This window comes from Colletotrichum truncatum (assembly GCF_014235925.2).
Source record: "Colletotrichum truncatum strain CMES1059 chromosome Unknown Contig_0009, whole genome shotgun sequence".
NCBI lineage: Eukaryota > Fungi > Ascomycota > Sordariomycetes > Glomerellales > Glomerellaceae > Colletotrichum > Colletotrichum truncatum.
In genome coordinates this window covers 431,622-452,565 of record NW_027222406.1, presented here as the reverse complement: position 1 = coordinate 452,565, position 20,944 = coordinate 431,622, and the positions used below count along the sequence as shown (strand labels likewise).

Below are 20,944 nucleotides of genomic sequence, written 5' to 3'. Positions count from 1 at the left end.
TACAGCGGCGTACCGCATGTGCATTTCCAAGGGGCGGGCGGCAGTGACTGGGACATGGGGTGTTCCGAGCTTTCACTTTTTTTCCAGGGACTTTTTCTCTCTTCAGTCCAGTGGTCGGGTGGCATCAGTGACAAGTGTGTAATTTTCGGGCGGTTCGGCGGCCCAAGATGACATCGGATTGGGTGCGTCTCGCAGGGTCCGGGACGGGGCCCCACAGAACCTTCTCGAACCGGCCCGCTGGGTTGCAGCGGACTTTGGAGTTGCAATAGCCGTTAGTCGCATATACCTTGATATGCCGATTTAGCCTGTCCCCGAAGGAGGAAGGGGTCTTTGAGCTTTGCGCTCCTGGGTCTGCCGGCCGGGTTGCATTTTCCAGGTTACTCGCGTGCACTGACAGCGTCTTGGCTATGAAAGGCCTGACTACACTATTATCTCATCCTCTATATCTGATATCCATTATGTCCAACCGCAAAAACAGACATTGGGCCACTACGAATGAACAAACAAACAAACAAACGCTTTGGTACCAGTATCTATCTCTCGGGGCTTGGGGGGCTACGTAGGCCAAACACTCGAAGCTCTCCTCTTGCTGAATGTAGTGTATAGTATAGTCAACTGTCGTTCCCCCTGGCTGGTATACAACCAGTGAAGGCCGGGCCCCAAGCAAGAAGATACGACACGCCCCCAAGTTTGATACTTTGAAGGCGGCACGCCATTGGCTGGTCGAGGATCAACAATAGAAATAGAGGTGGTTAGGAGACGAAATCAGGAGAACATTCACAGACATTTCCCACGACCAGTGGCAGTCATTCGACGATCTGCTTCATCCACAATAGTGCAGGTAAACAAGTCCGGACCTCAGGCCCATCATTGGCTCCCAGGCGGCTGCGAGTAGTCATCGGGAGACGGGACTGGACCGTTTGGACAAGCTTCTTGTGGAGATATTTTGTGCTAGCCTGGTGCTAGCTACCTCAATTGCACGCCCAACAAGCGCGACTTCATAAGTATCGAATACAAGTTTTATCGACCACGACCTCCAATGGTAAACTCAAGTTTGCCATGCCCAGGCGAGACGGGCTTGTATGGGGACAGTTGGTTGACAGGGACGGCGTGTTTTTTGCTTCCTCTGGGGGTCCCGTGAGCCAACAGAAACACTCGAAGAGAGGGGGGGACGAGCAATAGCAGTCCCCGCCAGCTGGTGTCATGGGCATAACTATGAAAAGAGTTCTGGTTGGTAGTGTATGGTCACTGTAAATGTAATTGTACATGGTCTCCCATCCACATCACGCATGCCCAGCCCAGCACATGGGCGTCCAGGGCCTTGTCCAGTTTCCGTCTCCCCCGTACAGGCAGAAAAAAAAGGTACCAGGTATGGCAGGAAGGGGAAAAGAAAAAAATTGTGCACAGCTGATAAATCGATGAAAGTCCCCCGGAGCGAGCAAGACTCGCCCTCGCTTGTTTGTTAGAAATTCTGTTATTTCATCTCGGTTTCTGCCTTGGGCCACCTCAGTATGACATCTGCAAAGCGCCTTTGTGCAATTCCCTTCTGAGCTTCTACTTGCCTCTCTCCACTGCCTCTCCTGCCCCCCATCCAATCCTTTCCTGCCAATCCTCCTCTAAGGCTTTCTCAAGCACCCTGCCTCCGCTCCAGTGTCCACTCCCCGATGGGCTGTGTGTCTTCTGGCTGAGCCTCCTCTCTGTACCTACCTAGGCCTCCTTCCTCTTCCTCCCTCCCCTTCCGCCCTACTACTACCTTACCTCACTCTCTCGAGGGCCGCCGACCTCCTCTGCTCTTTCTCTCTCATCATTCTCTTTTGGTCTTTGTGTATTCTTGGACTTCCTTGACGCTAGAACCAGAGCACACACACCTTCTTTCTGCACCACTCGAGCCCCTTCCCCATTCCTCCCGTCGAGTCAAGGTACTGCTGCCTTCCTTTCGGGCGAAACTCCCAAAGGAAAAAAAAAAAAAGAAGTGCTGTTGCCGGTCCCTTCACTAGGCCCGTTAATGCGCTTTGGGGAATCCGGCACAAGCATAACCTTGCATCGAGGTCTGCCGACCCTCCTTACCTAATTAACCAACAAAAAAATAAGCCCGCGCATTCTTTTGGTTCCCCCCTCAGAGGGCGCTTGCTTTATCAATGAAGCTCTTCGCAAAGAAGTCGTCCAAGAAGCAAGCCGGCCAGGACGAAGAAGAATACGAAAGCCCCAGTAGCTACTTTCCTGCCTCTGAGGCCTCTTCTCCCACCAAATCGCCCACAAAGCCCCGGTCGCCCACCAAGTCACCGACCAAATCCCCCACCAAAAAATCCTCCCAGCCCGCATCCCCAGGCCCTCGGGAGACAAAGTCATCGCGCACATCCCGCACCTTCGGCCGCCACCCTACCGACCCGGGTTCACGCAGGAGTAGCAAGATCGACTACGACACCCATCCCCTCAATCTCGCCCCCGAAGAGCGTGCAAAGAGATTGTCTGCCCTTTCAGCCATGAGCGGTCGCAATTCCCCCGGAGCCATGGACGTCGACCGTGAGTCGAATGCCGCTCCCTCCTCCCCCGCTGCAGCACCCCAGCCTTCCGCCCAGGCTTCCTTCTCTGTCCCCATACCGAATGGCATCAATACCAACGTCAACGGTAATGGCGACGCTCCTCCCCCTCCCCCTCACAAGTCCAACCCGTCCAGCCCAGTCCCGACGGCTGAGGACGAGGCCGAGGCTTACAAAGCCGCGGGCAACAAGTTCTTCAAGGAGAAAGATTACAAGAATGCTATCATCCAGTACTCCAAGGGTATGTTGTCGGTTGCAAATGCGGTCTCACAATTACTAAGTCTATTTTAGCCATCGAGTTGGTCCCCGATTCCGCCACCTACTTGAGCAACCGGGCCGCTGCGTATATGTCCAACACTCAATACGAGTACGCCCTCGAGGACTGCACCCGCGCCGCCGACCTGGACCCCGAGAACCCCAAGATCCTCCTTCGCCTGGCCCGTATCTACACCAGCCTGGGCCAGCCACAGGAGGCCCTCCTCGTCTTTGGCCGCATCAACCCTCCTCCTTCTGCCAAGGACCAGGCCCCGGCCAGGGAGATGCTCAAGCACGTCACCGCCGCTCAAAGTGCTTTGCGTGATGGTACCGCCGGTTCCATGGTTCTTCATGCCCTGGACCAGGCCGAGAGACAGCTCGGTTTTGGTGCCTCCAGGCCTCGTAAGTGGCAACTTATGCGTGGCGAGGCCTACCTCAAGATGGGCACTGTCAATGCCCTCGGAGAGGCACAGAACATTGCCATGGGCCTGTTGAGGAGCAACAGCCAGGACCCCGAGGCTCTGGTGCTCCGTGGTCGTGCTCTGTACGCCCAGGGTGAGAACGATAAGGCCGTCAGCCACTTCCGCAAGGCCATCAGCTGTGATCCTGACATGCGTGACGCTGTCAAGTACCTCAGAATTGTGCAGAAACTTGACCGTATGAAGGAAGAGGGTAACCAGGATTATAAGATGGGCCGATGGCAGTCCGCCATTGAGAAGTACACCGCTGCTCTGGATGTTGACCGTGCCAACCGCGGCACCAACTCCAAGATCCTGCAGAACAGAGCGCTTTGCAAGATCAAGCTCAAGCAATACGACGACGCCATCGCTGACTGCGAGCGTGCCATCAGCCTCGACTCGACATATCTCAAGGCTCGTAAGACCAAGGCTAACGCTCTCGGCCAGGCCGGTAAGTGGGAGGATGCCGTGCGAGAGTGGAAGTCGATCCAGGAGCTCGACCCCGAGGACCGCACCATCGCCAAGGAAGTCCGTAAGGCCGAGCTCGAGCTGAAGAAGAGCCAGCGCAAGGACTACTACAAGATCCTCGGTGTTGAGAAGGATGCGGATGACAACCAGATCAAGAAGGCCTACCGCAAGTTGGCCATCATTCACCACCCCGACAAGAATCCCAACGACGAGCAGGCTGCCGAGCGTTTCAAGGATATTGGTGAAGCCTACGAGACCTTGAGCGACTCTCAGTAAGTTTCTGTTTTTAAAAAAGAAGAATCTTGTGCCCGGTCAGAGCTAACCCTTTACAGGAAGCGCGCCCGTTATGACAGCGGCGAGGACCTTATCGACCCGTCTGACATGTTCAGCGGTGGTGGTATGGGAGGTGGTATGGGTGGCATGCATGGTGGCATCGACCCTGAGATCCTGTTCAACATGATGGGAGGTGGTGGAGGATTCGGCGGTGGTGGCGGCTTTAACGGAGGCGGCTTCCCTGGCGGCGGTGGCGCACACTTCTCGTTCGCCGATGGCTCTGGCCCCCGTGGCGGCGGCGCCGGCGGCGGCTTTGGCGGACGCGGCTTCAACTTCTCGACCTGACAATCCGAGTCGGAGGAAGAAGACGAAGAAGAGACCTACGACGAGCCGACCAAGCCGGAACGCAAGCCGGGCGGCCCATTCACCCCAAAGACGAACCACATGAAGCGGCGCCAAGATGAAGGCGGCCGAATTGTGGACAAAATACGCCAGTATGGAGTCTGGGCGGTGGCCGCCCTGGTCCTCATTCCAGCACAGCTCCTGATACTGGCAGCGATAGCTGTGGGATTCTTGTACATTTGCATCATAGGGGCCCGGAAGCTGGGTGTACGGCTCCGTGGCGGGGAATGAGTCGACTGCAGAAACTGGCATCCAATGCTTTTTTTTTTTAACGGGGATAGACATGAAGCACAAAAAGAGTCACCGGCGGCGTTACCAAGGCATCGATCGATCGTTGTTTGTTATTTACCCCATTTTTCACCCTGCTCTTTTTTCTTGTAGGAGTCATGATGCGATTTTGTCACAAAGCCAGAATTCATGAAAGAAAGAAAGACCCAAAGGGTTCACGTTAGTTTTTTTTTAGTTTTTTTTTGAAAGTCTTTTTTTTTTTTATAACCAGCAAGAGGGAAGGCGTCTTTGCATATCTCTGCCACGAGAATGCTTACTTGCTGTTCAGGTTAGGCATAGTTCACACCTAGTAATTGAAGTCTAGACGTCGTCTCGTCGGCAGGTTGTGCCACCTACTTTTTTAACTACCTAACCGTACGGTCCCTTTTCGTTTATGTGAATGAACATCATCCCAATTGTTGGGGTTTACAGTGTCGTAATACGACACGGGTATCAAATCTAGTGTCCATGACCAACCCATACACTCTTTCTTCTCCCTGCTCCCAAGAACTTAAAAACCACCATCGCTCACTTTATTTTTATTTTTTTTCTCAATTTCCACCAGGTCGTCCACTCCCGACAGCCTTCGTGGACTCAAGTACCTTGCCCACGTCATCCCTCAGCTCCGGCATACCCCTCTCGATATGATCCGCCAACACGTCTCTGAACTGCGCAAAGGCGTTCATCTTGCCGCGCATCAGCTGGTTGCCCCTCCTCACGAGCTCGACGAACTCTCGCGTGTAAATGTCCGGGTTGCGCCCGTTCTCGACGTACTGCACCAGCTCGGGCGGGATCTTGGGCAAAGCGCCCGGCAGGTCAGGGGACGGCGGCGCGCCGGCGGTGGCCGTCATGTGCACGCGCTGCAGCGAGGACGAGAGGGCCTGGACGGAGTCGGAGAGCGCGGGGCCGGTGGGGTTCGAGGGCGTCGCGTTATACGTTGTTACCTGCACCATTATCTGGTACAGATCTTGAATCGTGTCTTTGAGCTGTTCTGTTTGTGAAGAGAGGGAGACTGTTAGCTAACTTGTGACGGAGCCTGGTTCTCGGGAAGAGGAGGAGGAGGAGGACGGGAAGGAGGACGGGGGTGGGTGTGCTTTACGCTCTAGCTCTGCGGGAGTCGGCTTGTCGATTGGCGCCATATTTGCGGTTTGCGGTTTCGTTGGCTTTGGGGCAGAGTGGCAACTGGTGATGTGTGTTGGCTCTGTATTGTGGTAGTCAATCGCAGCGGGAAAGCTGGGAGTTGCGCGAGTGGTGGTGTTGTGATTCGATGCCACGAGGCTGAAGGTTTTCTGCGATGCAAGTTGGATTATTGTTGGATGGATGGATGGATGTAGCGTTTTAGCGCTGGGCTGGCAGTCGCGCGGGATGAGCTGGCGGGACCTTTGAAGGCAGGTGGGTGTGGGGCACGAGCAGGGGTGCCGGCCTGATGGGCCGGGGCCGGGCCCGGTCATAAATCGTGACCCCGGTCACTAATACTAGTAAAGCCCCCTCCTCTGCATAACTTCACCCATCATGCCTCCTTGGCTTTATTTTTCAGATGCCGGGAATAACCTGTGGGCGTTGGGAGTTAGCGATAGCTCGACGGACTGTTGGTTATGCAGTCTATTTTGGGTGAAGTCCACTGTTTAGACTGCGGATACAGGTAGGGATATTTCCTAGGTTTGATTCTCAAGGTCTAAGACGTCAACGTCACTTCGCGCCAAAGACTCTCCTCCAAACCATCTTTTTCTTCACTCCTTCATGAGGCGAGTCAGCCCCGTCAACTGTGAGTCTCTCCCTTTCTCTTTTACTTCTGCTCTCATTGCTCTCCACTGCTTCTCGAGTCAACCCTAGACTCGGGCCAGCACGACTTGCCCGCCTCAATGCAACAACAGCCAACTCCCTAGTGGGAGGCCGCGGTGATGGGGACCGTATCGGGTTGTACCGTTCCAAGTACTCGGATGACTGAGGCGGTGGTGTCCGGCGGAAGGCATTTGGCCGTGAGATACGCGCTGGTGCCAGCAGGCTCCGAGGGCGGATACTTCTGAGCTGCGGCGGCGGCGTTTTGTACCGCGATGTTTGTTCGGTGGGCGTCTCAGGAGGTGTCACATATCCTGACGATGTTGTTGTGCCAGACTTCTCAAGGCGGGCTGCTAGGCGAGAAGACGGACGTTTGAGCGGCTCGTGGCTTACCCAGGAAAGGGGTTGGGCACGTTTTAGTTCTGGTGGACTCCAAACTTGGGGTGTGGTGGAGGAAGATCGCGGCGATGAAGTTTGCGGGTAGGTTGGTGTAAGTGATCTTGTTGTCTCTGTAGTCGAACTGCCGGACATTGATGTTGCTGGTGTCTGGGCATAGCCAAGCAGAGGTTGTGTTATCACGCTTCCTTCTGACCACTCTTCGTTGTTCTGGTTTATGGCCTGTTTATATGGCTGCATCCATGTTGGAATCGGTTTCGTTGGGCTGGGTTTGAACGCGGGCCGGCCCAAAGGGTCAGCCATAGACACATAGACTGTGGAATCACGCGGCACGCGGTGCTCTTCGCCTCCATCGTGTGATTCACCAATCACCCGGCGCAGCGATGATAACTCTCGGCTGGTAGACCGGATAGACTGTCCTAACGTCAGCGAGTATTTTTTTCATTCACCTCTAACTCCAAGACTTACCGCTGGAGCTTGTCTCGTATTCCCAGTCCTACCTTCTCTCATCTCCCACCGCCTACGACCTAACCCACCATCAACCTTATCAATCCTCTCCAAACACTCCTGCATCACATCTTCTCCGCCAAGACCAACGAAACACGCAGCGCAAACAGGAGGGGTATTTACTTCCCTTCCTTTATCTCTACCCATAATACCCTCTTCAGTGTGCTCCATCTTACACTCGTGAAAGAGTTCCGGCAAGGGCACACCTTGGTAGATAAACTTGCTTCCACAGAAGAAACAGCCGTAACACACGCGGTGCCAGAAACACCAGCCAAGACTGACACAGTCATCGCCACGAAGAACGATCTCGCCGCAGACCCAACAGATGGCAAGGTTGATGATGGCAGCGTGACATGGCGAGCAGGCGAGGCGGGCTGAGTGGCCCAGGGCATGAGGATGGCCATGGGAGGGCTGCTAGCAAAATGTGCAGAGAAATGGGGTTGGAGCAGTCGGTAGCATGTTTGTGAAACTAGGAGATTTTGGTGCACTTTGACGAATATAGCGAGTGAGTAAATTTGGAGATGTAATAGGAAACTGCAAGACGTATAGGCGATTGACCCAAACACACTGAAGAGGTTGCTAGCATGTGTCGTGGTTGCTTTGAAGGCAATCACTGATTTCGGCAACCACAGTCTGCGTTGTACATAATCACAAATTACAATCAGCCCACGTTCAAAAGGCAAGAGTTCAGCTCAAAATCAAATGCCACTGCATTGGCGTGCAACTTTTAAAACCTAAAACACTCAAGCAAAACCTCGTCCGAAACCATAGACGAAATACAAACCCTCTGGTCAACGCCAATCATATTATACATGGATACACAAACAACGCCGTGACCAAGCCATATCCTCATCCAGCCCCCCAATGGTCCAGCCAACTCAATCAATCTGCGAATCAGAGCATCCTGGCTACGCCTTTCGTATAATCCTTGGACTCCAGATTACAGTTGGTAGTCAGCCTCCCAACTGTAACTATGGATGTGTCCGACTGCAGGATACCGTGTTCGTAATATAGTACAATTCGGCAACACCAATTTAAGGTGTTGCAAAGCAATGTGTCCGATCATAAAATTCCAAAGTAATGGATCATGCCTCGTTTCAGTTTCGCACCTTGGGCTTTGCGAGCATGTTGAGTCGGCTCAAGCTCATACCAGTGCGCTTCTTCGTAGGACTCGGCGAGAACACTCGGGGAGCCTGAGCCTTTTTGCCGACAGTGTTTGGTGTAGCTCCCACTAGTCTGGGAGCAAGCAGAGCGTCACCTTCAGGGACAGGCTCCGCCTTGCGTCTCTTACCAGCTCTCTCACCCGAGGCCTCCTCGAGGTCCCCCTCCTCCTCGCGGGCTCGAGCGCGTTTCTTATTGGACATGCCGTGAGGCTTTCCGGCAAGGAACTGCATGGGAGACCGGTTCTCCTTGTTGGACAGCGTGTCGGAGGCGGGAGGAAAGCCACCCGGCATGTCGAGAGACCTACGCACATGACGGATGCTGGATTGTCCAGCAGTCGAGCCAAAGCCGGTAGGAGAGGCGCTACCAAACCGAATGGTGTGATCGCTGCGGAACGTAAAGGTGCCGGGAACAGTCGGAGGCAGAGCTTTGCTAGACTCGTCTACCCTCGTAGACGGGCTTTCAACCGTCAAATCGGGGTATAAGCCGTCGTCCTTCTTTCTCTGGGTGACATTTCCGAGAACAGCATCAAGGTTCGGATAGTGAACCTCGCCTTGCTTGAGGATGGGGCTGACGGCAGAGAATGGTTTATGGGCGACAGTGTTCGGGACATCGGCAGCGCGGTGAGTGTCCGGAGTAAACTCGACTCTCTTGAATAGTTTACGTCGTGGGGTAGTGAAGGGAATCGCGGGAACCGATTTCTCCGCGGGCTGAGGTGCCGGTGTCTGGGAAGTGCCGGCGGCAGGCTGAGGAATGGCACTCTTGGGCTTGTCAATGGCTCCCTTTCCACCGCGCAAAATGGACTTGACCCTTTCAAATCGTCCAGGGCTCACAATCCGGCGTTTCAGCTCGGCCGTCTTCTCCAACGCACCCAGATTGTTGGTCGTGGCAGACTTTGTGAGAGCACCCAGTTCAGGCTTCGATGGCGACTTTCGAAGGCTTCCAAGCTCAGCTTTCGAAGGGGATTTAGCAAGACCTCTCAAATCGGGCTTGCTGGAAGACTTTGCCAGCGAGCTAGGCAGAGGCATCTTGCTCCCAGAAGCGCGAGCAAGGGAAGACTTGGTGGGGCTGACCAAGGAAGTCAGACTAGGCTGGGACCGGAGACCAGATGGAGCGTCGGTTCCGCTAGAAGACTTGGGACGAGGAAGAGAGCTGCCATCACGAGACACGGGCCGGGCCGTCGAGGTGTCGTCCTCAAATCTCTGGCGTACGCGCTTGACAGAGGAAGGGGGCTCGATAAGGGCGAAGATACGAGCTCTGGGACCGATCGAAGTCTTTTTGAAATCGTTGGATTCCACATCATCCAGGTTGGCCTTGGAGGGAGACCGTTTGAGGCTGGACTTTTGGCTGGGCGTGCCAGCTGCCAGCAGGTTCGGCTTAGAAGGCTGCTTCAGAATCGACTTCGGGTGAGTAGGGGTGTCATCGAGGTTCGCCTTGGAGGGAGAACGCTTCAGGCTAGAGTTGGGATGAGTAGGTGTATCCTCCAGATTGGCCTTGGACTGGGATCGTTTGAGTGAGCTCTTGAGAGGAGTCACCCTTCCAGGTTGAGCTCGGAAGGACGAGGCATGACCTTCGATGGAGTCCATCTTCTTGAACTCAGCCATGTGCGCAGCGCTGAAGCGGCTGGATTTGCCCTTGGCGGTTGCAATCTTTCGTCCGTTCAGCTCCTCGTCTTCCCGCTCCAGTTCGCGCTTGGCAATCAAGTCAGCCTTGATTCTGGCGGCTTCCTCGCGCAGCTCGTTCATCATCTTCTGAGCATCGCTGCTCAAGCCGCTGTCTCCAGAAGGCTGAGTGACGCGGAAGGTGAAGGGCGACTCAGGCACGCCGGTCGTCTTGGACGGCGTAGCCTGAGGGTCGGTGGCCTTGTCTGAGGGCTTCATGTCTCTGAAGCCGAGCCAGGTAGCCGAGGGAGGTGCAACAGTAGGATGAACCTTGCTTGGGTGCATTTCAGACAGCGGAGCCTTGAGTTCGGCGGAGGTAGAAGGCGTGGCGGGATCGTGGTTGGGAACGACGAGAGCGTTCAAACTTTCAGCGACACTCTTAGAAGGAGGAGTATCATCGCGCTCAGCAACAGAGGACAGAGTAGATTTGGCCTTGGGCTAGAGGAGAAGGACGTGAGTAGGGGCCCGCGAGTCACTTATTCACACTGGCGGTCAAAGTGTCTTACCTTGGGCGTGTTCGCGCTGGCCAACCGGGCCGAACGACGGCGAGGCGGCGTCATTTTGGATTGTTGCTCGTGGTTCTCGTCGATAGCTGTTTTGTTTTTTGTCCCGTTTGCTGTAGGTTAGTCGAGTGAAAACGAAGAGGAAGAGCCCGTCGATCAAACGAAGAGCTTCAGGGAGAGAGATTTGATGATGTCAGGCAAGGTGGGTGTGGTTAGGTTGGGTACGTAGAACGCGACGGGGATATTTCTGGAGGGGTTCTCGTTTTGTTTACATTCCACGCTGTTGTTCTTTGTTTGGATTGGTTGGGCAGTGGGAGAGGCCGGTAAGGTCCAAGCTCCATGCTCCGGGCCTTGGGAGGATCCAGTGGAGCCGTTCCTGTTCGTCACCGTGTCCGTACTGTTTTTATAGCGAATCCATCCAACTCCTCGTGGCAGTCCCCACTGTGTTTACTTGGGTCACCTTGGACTGGTATTCGTGGTTCAAATATTTACTAGTGTAGTATAGCAGGAGCACCCCTCGTACCCAAGAGCCCCACGCCTTCCTCCTACGTTGGTCGTTCTGAGCTTTCCATTGTTTCACGTTGCTCGACGTTGTTCGCATTATTTTGGATAGTAACGCTCCATGCAACAGTAGCTATGCGCCATTGTTTGGCTCCTCTCAACGGCGGCCGCGGTTACTCTGGATTCGATGAGGCTACTTCTAACTAGCTTGAAATTAGGCCCAGTGCTCGTCTGTACACTTGTTCCGGGAACACACAAATCATGAAAATCTTTCGCAAAAGGTTGGTCTACGGCGTTGCTACCGCCACAACTTTTGTCAAGCCATGTCCATCTTTAAAATTGACACTCACTTGCAAGCCCTAACTATGAGAAACCTTAGGTGACACCACAGCCAGGTGGACCTGAGAGTCGCCGAACATGTTGTTCAGTACGACGCCATTTGAGGCTACGCTTGGTGAACTGGCACTGTCGGAATGTCTCGTCTATTTATCAAAGACCCTGATCTGTGAAGAGTTAAAGGGGGCTTCAAGATTAGCGAGCCTCAACGTTCCTTAGGAGATGGAATGTGCCAGCCAGGTCCCAGCTAGCTCCGGGCCAGGCGGGCCAGAGTGATGAACCACGCCTCGGAACCCCACCGCAAAACATCAAAGCTTAAGCGTCTGATCTTTGTTCAGACCAGAGAAAGCCAATTCCCTGTAAGGCGGGCTAAGCAAAACCAAGTAAACGAAATAGCGTGTTTGGTTTTTGTACCAGGGTTGAGCCTTCCCATGCCGTTGATTGCCCTCGGCGCGAACTGGTTGAAACAACCTGAAGAGGAACTTTGAGGGTAATGCAAACGGTCAGCCACTTCCGTCTCATCGGGCCTTCCACTATACTACAACATCGCTGGCCATCAGTACTTCTTGAACTGCCCGTAACTTGCCGTCGGAGATTGGAAGGTGCGAAGGCGTGAGGTGTTGCTCAGGTTCCTCTGGTCATCGAGTGTAAGCTGCTTGACTCCCAGCGGACGAAGCCGAAGGCGTTGTGTATTTTCCGCAGCGCCAGATCCGCAGACAGACTTTTGCCAACCAAGGCAAAACTCATTGCACCCAGAGTCTTGGGGTAGGATCCGATCACTGCATAAGCCTCTCGGGCTATCTGATCCCTTAGAATGGGCCTATAATATGATATGATGGTGATGCCTGTTTTTGGCTGGTAATTCAGCCATCGCCGAGGACAATGCTGCGAGGCCAGGCAAGCCACTCCTCCCATTCCGGTCCAAGGTGTTCACCAATGATACGTAACAACCGCACCCCAGCATCACCAACCTGCCAAATGTCCCTGGCCAGGTAGAGTATAACAGTATGATACCCCAGTACTGCGATAGCTTCGGGCCTGCGCTGGCTCAACATTTCAATGAAATCATCCGGAACCATGAAAGCCCATGTGAAGATTATCCGGACCATGTGCTTCAAGGTGGGGTTGCATTTGCGTCTGTCTCGATTGTCGTAGGCAACCTGAATCAACTCGACAGCCCGTCGACATGCAGCCTTGTACGAATCATCCAGGCTCGACGAGGAGATCAAGGCTTGCAAGCCGTCGCAATCGTGGCCCTCAGGCACAAGACCTTCAATCCCAGGACCCCATGTGAGGAGGGGCCGTAGCTCAGATTCTTCAAGGGCAAGCCTGACGCTTTGGATGACGAAAGCGCCTCGTTGACGGAGGCGGGCAAAGTTGAGATAACTGTCGAGGAAGCTATCTAGCCCCGAATTGCAGGTCGCCAGAGCTTCGATGCAGAGGTGACGGCCGAGCATGGAGGAGAACATGGCGATGGGCACGCAGTTGGAACCGTCCACTTCGGGCTTGGTAGTGTTGAAAAGAGAGATAGCTTCTGTTTGCAGTTGGACAGATTGCTCCATATAATACTGTTTTCTCTCTGGTCTAGCGTGTGAGAGGTGGAGCGCCGAAAGAGACATCATCTCGTGCATGAGATACGGCGCTTCTACGCCAGCTTTAAGCAAAACCTTAGTCCCGCTCTCGCGGAGATCATCGCCAAGTTCCATAATGATGAGGTCCAAGGAGAAGTTGACGAGAAGCTCCATATGGTTCATGTTGACGGTGGGCCCGGAGCGCGTCCCTGGCGGGTCGGGACATGCCGATGGTGACCCTCCCGCCGAGTTCGTCGATCTGGGGGCCGGATCTGTGTTCCCAGTACTAGTACCATCGCGGTACGGTGAGCTCCCAGAGCTCACTGGCGGTGTGTGCGTTCCCAACCTGTGTCTTTGAGGACAGCCTTTACTGTCATGATCGGGGGACACCGTTGGCGGTGCTTTTGTCCGATACACGCAGTCCCGCTCAATAATGTTGCAATTTCTGCACGTTGGACGGGTCTCATCGCACTAGTAGCTCATACCGTCAGGAAGATACTCTTCTTAGGCTTCTACGTAGCATTCACGATGCCAGATACTCACCTTGATATGCCGGCGTTTGCATTCAATACAGCCGTTTCGTGACTTCTTGTGAGCACGGCGGTTCATTATCGAGGTTATGTGCTGCACTGCCAGTGCCGGTATTGATTCAGTTCTCTTACACCTTTACCTAGGGCTCACCATTATGACAAGTATGTGAAAAATAGGGGAGGAAAAAAATGACTTGGGGACTGAATGCGAAAGCGAGGTCGCCTTGAAATTGTGGGGGAAGTTGGTTAGACGTTGGTCAAAGGTGGCTGAGTTCAAGTTAAGGGCCTTTAGAGTTGCATGGGCCATTTGGTGCCACCAAACGCCCTGTTCGCGATGAAAGAGCTGTCATTTGTATCAAGTGTAAAGCCTCCCATGAAAGTTTCGTCAAATATAGTTAAATTGCCGTCTCAACACCTCTAAAACGAATGTCCCATGTCTCATTTCTAGCAATGCTAAGTTTTTATATGTTGATAGCTGCAGCATGGTCGTGTTCGGCGAGAAGTCCAGGCAGGTAGTGTAATTGTGTGATAGCGGTTCGGCCATGCCCATGGCGAAATGCAATATACGCAATGAAACGAGATGTGCATTGAAGCCTGCGTAACTATTAGTGGATAATAGTCAACGTGGTTGTATTATTCTGGCGTATTGGTACGTATTCACGATTTTATCAGGGCTTTCGAATCATTGCAGAAAGCCTATTCAGAACTGTCATGTCCGTTCCCTTTCGGCCAATGTTAAACTACTCATGCACATAATGCCATGTTTCATCGGCAAGGCCATTAACAACTACACAATTATGTACCCTCTAGATTAGCGAGCATGGTTTTCCAGTAACCTCATAATTGCTACTGCATAGAACGCAGTCACCATCATTGTCTTCAGCGGTCTCAGTACTTACCACTATGCCTTTTAACTCCCTGGTGAGTCCATCAACGTTACCTTCTCGATGGCTCCCAGCCACCCGATGGGAGATTGCTAATCCAAGCAAGTTCACTTGAATTAACGGGCTACACATGTCGCTTGTCAGACTCCATAATAGCAGTAACATTCGATTGTGTAATATAAATACTGTAAATTCTCGTCGCCGTCATCATGCTAGATCAAGTATGCCGGGCTTTCCTCTTCAGACTCTTAAATTATACGGAAATAAAATAAAATAAAATAATAGGGATGTCAAGAATCTGACGTATGTGCAAGCGGGTTGATTCTCGTGCGACCCTTTGTTGGGGGGTTTGCTGTCGACTGAGTTTTACCTTGACATTTTTGTGTGCCACAGATGCTCGTGCAAGGCCGTCACTGCTACGGCTTCATTTGACCAGATGTATCTTGGTAAGTAGAGTAGGTGACAGCAATTTTAAGCTTTCGATCGCCTGGAGAGATGTAGTTGAACTGGTTCTGTCGTCTCGTACACTCACAGAACAGAACTGGACTGAGCGTAATGGGAAGAGTCTGCATGATCTCACGCGGCTAGTTCTGCATTTGGCGCAGCCCCTCCTAAACGTGGAAGTTCCAGTTGAATCGAGCTTAGTGACGAAAACCATTGAGGTTACCAACGGGTCAAGACCAGCCAAGTAAGATGAAGGGAGATAATACCGACAATAGCAGGGGGGCCAACTCAAGTCAACAGCGCTATTCAAGGGGCTGTGCATACCTCCAAAGCTTAACGTCTTCCCCCATCAAGAAGGGAAGCTTGATTGGATAGGGTGCATGCACTTTCAATTAACCCGTCAGTTGCTAAATTGCCTCTTCAGTGTCGCCATCGCAATATACGTATTTCCACCCTTGTCAAGCTGGAGGACGGTGAGCCCGCTGCAATAGAGCGACTAAAAAGACCTAGTGTGTGGTCTGGAATCTTAGCGGATTGCTACAGCCCCTAGTGAATTACCTAATTGCACCTAGTACAGCGGCCTCCAAAGAGAACATGCCCCCAAGAACGTGGGACCTCGATTCGCGAGAATGCGACAGAGCTCCCGAGCTCCCTCTCATGGCGGGGTAGCAGCACCAACAACTCTCTTTTCATGCCACATTACCTTAGTGCGGACGCTATGCTGTACCTCCCCCGATTTCTTTCGGTCTGCTTGTCTTGTATGGGTGCAATGACATACCGTCCTCTCGATCCCATCATCATGGGCAAGGCCTTCGCCAAGTTCCCCGGTATGACGCCATAAAGGGTGGACCGAGTACCAGCCTGCCACCGAACTTGTCGTGCAATAAATATTCCCTGCAGGTGTTCGGGCCAACATCACAGATATGCTGCCTTGTTTTCCGCCTTCAACGAGGGTATCCAGTAGGTGTGGAATGCCGCCGAGATGGCCGAGAGGACAAGCTGCTTCCGTCTGCCGTGTTGAGCGTCTTCATAGAACGACGATCAGGGTCCTCGTTTCCTGTCTCCGCTCGCCAGCTCGACCAGCTCTCTCCCATCTCCCTCCCACACCCATGGCAAGCTGAGGTACACAACCAACGCCAGGCCCTGAACAGGCTAGAGAGACTCAGACAAACGTTTCCTAATTCTCGCGCCAAGTGGCGCATGCTGCAAACCTGTCTGTTGATCCAGCTCAACAGGGCAGGACGACTAACAAATCAAGCTTCAAGGTGCCATCCATCCATCTAGCCTGTACATTGCTCGCACGCGGGGACTGCTGGCAATGTCGTAAACATGCGTTCCCTAGCGTCCCAGACATACCCCTCGATGGGCCATTGCCTTGTCGATCGGGAGGGTCTGCCAGGGACGTATCCTCAGACGCAACGGGGAACATGTGAGTGCGACTATGAGGAACCGGCATCGTGGCACAGAAGAACCAGTCCTGATGCCCATTTAAATACCCCTTGACCCCGTTGTTCTTTCTCTAGATCTGCATCATCTTCTCATCCTCTCATCATCATCGCCATCATCGTTCAAACTCACTCAAACCCCCCGCAACTAAACAACTAGACCAATAGCAACCATGTCTTACGGCGGCAACGACAACGTGAGTGACCGCTCCTGCACATCGTCCGGCTTAAGCATTGATTACTTACACATCCACAGTCCAACTACGGCAACGAGGACAGCTACGGCTCCTCTCGCCGCGACAACGACAACTCATACGGCTCGTCCCGCAACGAGGACGGCTACGGCAGCAGCCGTCGTGACAACAACGACGACTCTTACGGCAGCAACCGCCGCAGCAACAACAATGACGAGGACTCATACGGCTCGTCTCGTAACGAGGACAAGTCCTACGGTTCATCCCGCACCAACGAGAGCTCCTACGGCTCCTCCCGTAATGAAGACAGCTATGGCAGCAGCCGCCGTGACAACGACGACTCGTACGGCAGCAACCGCCGCGGCAACAACAATGACGAGGACTCCTACGGCACCTCCCGCACCACCGAGTACGGCTCCTCTGGCAACAACGAGAGCTCATACGACTCCAAGCCCAAGAAGCACTCCGCCTTTGGCGACTCGACCTCGTCCAACCTCGCCGGCGCCGACTCCCTCTCCTACAACGCGTCGGAGAACAACGGCCGCACCTACGACAACGACTCGTCCTCCTACGGCAACACCGAGTCCTACGGCGCCGGACGTCGCAACAACGACACCAGCACCAGCACCAGCACCAGCAACGAGAACTCGTACGGCTCCACCGGCCGCAACAACGACTCCTACGGCTCGTCCAGTCGCGTCGGCGGCACCGACTCGTACGGTTCCAGCCGCAACGACAACGACAGCTACGGCTCGTCCCGTCGCAACAACGACGATGACGACGACTCGTACGGCAGCGGAAAGAAGGGCGACAGCACGCTCGGAAAGGTCCTTGAAAAGGCGGGCAACGTGCTCCACAGCAACAAGCTCGAGCACAAGGGACATGAGAAGCGGGAGGCCAAGGGAGCTTACGACCGCGAGGACTACTAGTGTCGCGTTGCGAATGCCGCCATTTCTTTTCTGATCTTCTTTTTTAGTCATTTGATAGCATGGTCCATGGGAGGCCTAATATGAGCGGAATATCTTACCCCCACCATCTTTCCAGTGTTTGAAAAGAAAAAGTAAAAAGGAAAAGGTGTTTTGATGCTTGATGCTGCGCTATGAAACTTCTGAATGAACTAAACCAACATGAAAAAAAAAAAAAAAAAAGAATCAATACCCGCGAATGTGGCGGGACAAGCTAATACACCTTCTTGGTGATCCTCACCAGCACCACACTCTCCGTAAGCTTGCCCTCGCAATCCATGAGATGCACGAACCGGTACCCGCACCTCAAACGGTCGAGCCTCACGGCCGCCCACGCCGCGAGGTCATCCCGCCCGATCTCGTCGTCTCTGACCGTGAACCTCACAAACGTCAGCTCCTCCACGACACCTGGAATGCCGGTAAACTTGAGCTCCTCGCCCTTGAAGTTGGGATCAATGCCCTTGTTCGACTTAGTCTTGGCCTTGTACTCGCCCTCCTGCTCGTGGCCGTCGTTCTTGATGTGCGCGCCGGGGAGGCGTTCCTCTGGGGACTCGACGTGAATTTCTACCTTGACGTAGGGCTTGAAACCCGACACCTTGGTGTCGCCCGGAGGCAGGGGGAGGTTTTGCGCGGCGAGGACGTCAATCTGGAGGTCCAGCGTCTTGTATGCTATCTGCGGAACGCCCTGGGTTGCGTCGGGGGCTGAGTTCGTCTTGAGACAGCGGTATCCTTTTTAAATGTTAGCAATCATTCTCGTTTTGCCTTTTTTTTCTTTGCTAAAAATCATATAACGTACCCTCCGGCTTCAAAACATAACCAGGAGTGCCCGCAAACATGGCCTCGTTAAGCATCATGCCCTCATCCCAGTTCTGCCAGTTGAGTGCAACAATCTGAATACCTCTACGCCAGAAAACAGGCGCATCGAGATTAGAGCTTCCGATGCGCAATCCAGAGGGGTATGCTCGCATCAGAAAGTGTCGGTTATGGTGGAAGAGCCTGTCCGGCTCCTTCTCGTGCACCTCCATAACTGCCTTCTCGGAAAGAGAGAAGATGTGCGTCGGCATCGACGCCTCGGGCTGCGTAAGCGACTTGAACGATATGCCACGCGTGTAGATGCCCAGCTTGCTCAGAGATTGGATAATCTTGGACGCCTTCTTGTTTGCGGCGGCGGCCTTCTTGTTGGTGCTTTCCGCAAGAGCCTTGTCCTCGCTCTCGTCGTCGGGCGTCACGTCACCCGTAGGCGGGGCATACTTCACCTTCACAAGGATCTTGCCCTTGAGATCCGCAGGGCATGGCAGCTCCTTGGCGTCGACATCGGGAGTCGGAATCAAGAGGTCCTTCCACGTGTCCTCCATGATCTTCACCATTACCTCTTGCTGCTCCGCGCTGCAGTGTACCTCCAAACTGACAATCAGTGGTGTATCGGCCGCCACGAAGCCGTAGTCACGGATCGTCTCGCAAACGTGTCGGAACGGGACCTCCTTCGTGAGAGTATATCCGTGAAAAACCTGGGGCTCGATGCCATAAGGCCGCGGCGAGGGCGTCTTCTGCAACGTCATTTCCTTATCATCGGCAGGCGGACTGGTTGCCGCAGGAGGGCTATGCTCTCCCTCCTTTCTCTCAATTCTCTCATCCATCTTCTTCCCAAGCGAAGTCTTCTCCAGTCTGCTCGACAGCGAGCTAGGCATCTTCCCCTTAAGTTTCGATAGCTTGCTCCGCTTGACTTTACCAGTGGCGGCAGCTTCCTCGTCGCTGCTGCTAATCGACGTGTTGTCCTCGTTATCTGAGTCGTCTCCGTCCCAAACATCAATCTCAATGCACCTGCAGCCTCTCAAAAGCACATTCTTGTACGCCTCGGTGCTGGACTCGCTGTATAGCTGGTTACCAGTGAGATAAGTGTTATGGCTGGAGCTGATGAAGTAGCTCGACAGCGGGTACGTCAAGTCCTGCTCTTTGGCCGGGGCAGTGGCAGCCGAAGCGGAGGAGGTCATGTAGCTAAGGAAACCATTGAAATCCAGCTCGTCTGTCGTGGCACCCTCGAGAGAGGCGAGATGCTCGAGGGCAGCCGCATCGGCCTGGACGTTCTTAACGAATGAGGCGATTTGCTCTTTGTGCCACTTCTTGTCCTCCTTGCCGGCGTGGACATTGAAGATCTTGGTGAGGTGAGGGAGGATGGAGTCGTTGAGCGTCTTGACGGTGCGCTGGGTTTCGCTGGCGCCGCCGCCTGCCTGAAGCGCGGCTGTGGGCTTGGGCTGCGATACTAAGTCTGCCATGGCTGTCTTGGTATTGGATTCGCAGGGAGGGGCGGTGAAGATAAGAAGCGACAGCGACGAGAGAGAGAGAGAGAGAGAGGGAGGAGGCAGGTGTTTTAACGAGAGGAGAACAGGAAAAGGTGAGACGCCGGGTGATGCAAGTAGGCTGTGAATTACAAGAGGCGCCTCGTCAGCCAGTGTAAGCCAGCCAGTGAGAAGCTGGTTGAGCTGCGTGGTAGAGGTAAGTGTTGTTGCCTCCTTTGTGTAATTTTTTTTCTTCTTCTTCCCAGTATCCAGCTTTGCAGGCCTGTTTTCATATATGTGGCAGTACGTCAACCCGCCAAGCACTATGAAGAAAATAAGAGGACAGAGCAATCTTGCTTTTTGACCCGCTCCCCTCGCGAATTGAGCCGACGATCCAGAAGGGGCTCGCCCACCCAACTCGACAAGGGTGGCACAGAAGTCAAAAGATGAGTGGTTCTTCCGCCAAAAGGGGGCCAAAGCTCTGTGCCCAAAAGTCGGAATCGTGGCAGCTCGTAAGTTGTGGGATACGTTATGAGCCGTCCGTACGCGTCCTCCACCCCCCTAAGCCCTGTGTAATGTCGTCACAGGGTCCTTTTTAGCTGATCTTTAGCGGTAAAGGCCTCGCCCAGACCGTCGGGGCTTCAGGTGCAGTAGGGTCGGTCGCTCCTCGCTCTGGAGCACCACCACATGCTTATGGGCGAACTGCCCCTTCCTTATCGATTGTAACGACGCGACCCCGCCAAACCCCTTCTTTTTTACCCCTCATTTTAGTGCCGGAATGTCGGTCTGGCATCCCTGCAAGCCGTGAGAGCTCCTTGGGGAGCCTTTGGCTGTACCAGACAGGGAAAATGGACCACGAAGGAAACAGCGCCGCAACTCATAGGCGGTATTTGGAGCGTGACTTGCACGAAATTTGATATCGTCTCAATGCGATGCCAAGACTTTCGACAACCGGCCCCGTGCTCGAGCATAATCGTCCAAGCTATGAGGAACGGGCCGCACCCGTCATGTGGGCCATGCTCATGCTCATGGTCAGCTCAACATCATCCTAGCTATATAAACTTTTAGACTATGTGACTAAACCAAGCGTTGCTTGACTGTTATCGTTTCCATCCGCTATTTGAATAA

At 53.7% G+C, this 20,944-nt stretch overlaps 7 protein-coding genes across 7 annotated transcripts; 3 read left to right on the top strand and 4 right to left on the bottom strand.

Annotated features, from left to right (window-relative positions):
* Positions 1-2,138: 2,138 nt before the first annotated feature.
* CTRU02_212664 (small glutamine-rich tetratricopeptide repeat-containing protein a protein) lies at positions 2,139-4,339 on the top strand (the record flags this gene model as incomplete). Its single annotated transcript, XM_036723505.1, has 3 exons — positions 2,139-2,781; positions 2,832-3,993; positions 4,054-4,339. The coding sequence occupies 3 exons, from the start codon at positions 2,139-2,141 to the stop codon at positions 4,337-4,339; spliced, it is 2,091 nt and encodes a 696-aa protein (XP_036584781.1).
* Positions 4,340-4,438: 99 nt separating this feature from the next.
* Positions 4,439-4,627, top strand: CTRU02_212663 (uncharacterized protein; the record flags this gene model as incomplete). The annotated part of the gene is made up of 1 exon (XM_036723506.1): positions 4,439-4,627. The coding sequence occupies one exon, from the start codon at positions 4,439-4,441 to the stop codon at positions 4,625-4,627; it is 189 nt and encodes a 62-aa protein (XP_036584782.1).
* Positions 4,628-5,214: 587 nt separating this feature from the next.
* On the bottom strand, positions 5,215-5,802 carry CTRU02_212662 (Mediator of RNA polymerase II transcription subunit 10; the record flags this gene model as incomplete). Its single annotated transcript, XM_036723507.1, has 2 exons — positions 5,215-5,654; positions 5,763-5,802. 2 exons carry the CDS (start codon positions 5,800-5,802, stop codon positions 5,215-5,217), a joined length of 480 nt encoding a protein of 159 aa, XP_036584783.1.
* A 550-nt stretch (positions 5,803-6,352) lies between these two features.
* CTRU02_212661 (uncharacterized protein) lies at positions 6,353-10,727 on the bottom strand (the record flags this gene model as incomplete). The annotated part of the gene is made up of 3 exons (XM_036723508.1): positions 6,353-7,252; positions 8,455-10,605; positions 10,674-10,727. 3 exons carry the CDS (start codon positions 10,725-10,727, stop codon positions 6,353-6,355), a joined length of 3,105 nt encoding a protein of 1,034 aa, XP_036584784.1.
* A 1,643-nt stretch (positions 10,728-12,370) lies between these two features.
* CTRU02_212660 (C6 finger domain-containing protein) lies at positions 12,371-13,687 on the bottom strand (the record flags this gene model as incomplete). The annotated part of the gene is made up of 2 exons (XM_036723509.1): positions 12,371-13,549; positions 13,622-13,687. The coding sequence occupies 2 exons, from the start codon at positions 13,685-13,687 to the stop codon at positions 12,371-12,373; spliced, it is 1,245 nt and encodes a 414-aa protein (XP_036584785.1).
* A 2,867-nt stretch (positions 13,688-16,554) lies between these two features.
* Positions 16,555-17,504, top strand: CTRU02_212659 (putative stress response protein; the record flags this gene model as incomplete). Its single annotated transcript, XM_036723510.1, has 2 exons — positions 16,555-16,578; positions 16,635-17,504. The coding sequence occupies 2 exons, from the start codon at positions 16,555-16,557 to the stop codon at positions 17,502-17,504; spliced, it is 894 nt and encodes a 297-aa protein (XP_036584786.1).
* A 250-nt stretch (positions 17,505-17,754) lies between these two features.
* On the bottom strand, positions 17,755-19,813 carry CTRU02_212658 (phospholipase c; the record flags this gene model as incomplete). The annotated part of the gene is made up of 2 exons (XM_036723511.1): positions 17,755-18,269; positions 18,337-19,813. 2 exons carry the CDS (start codon positions 19,811-19,813, stop codon positions 17,755-17,757), a joined length of 1,992 nt encoding a protein of 663 aa, XP_036584787.1.
* Between the last annotated feature and the right edge of the window lie 1,131 nt (positions 19,814-20,944).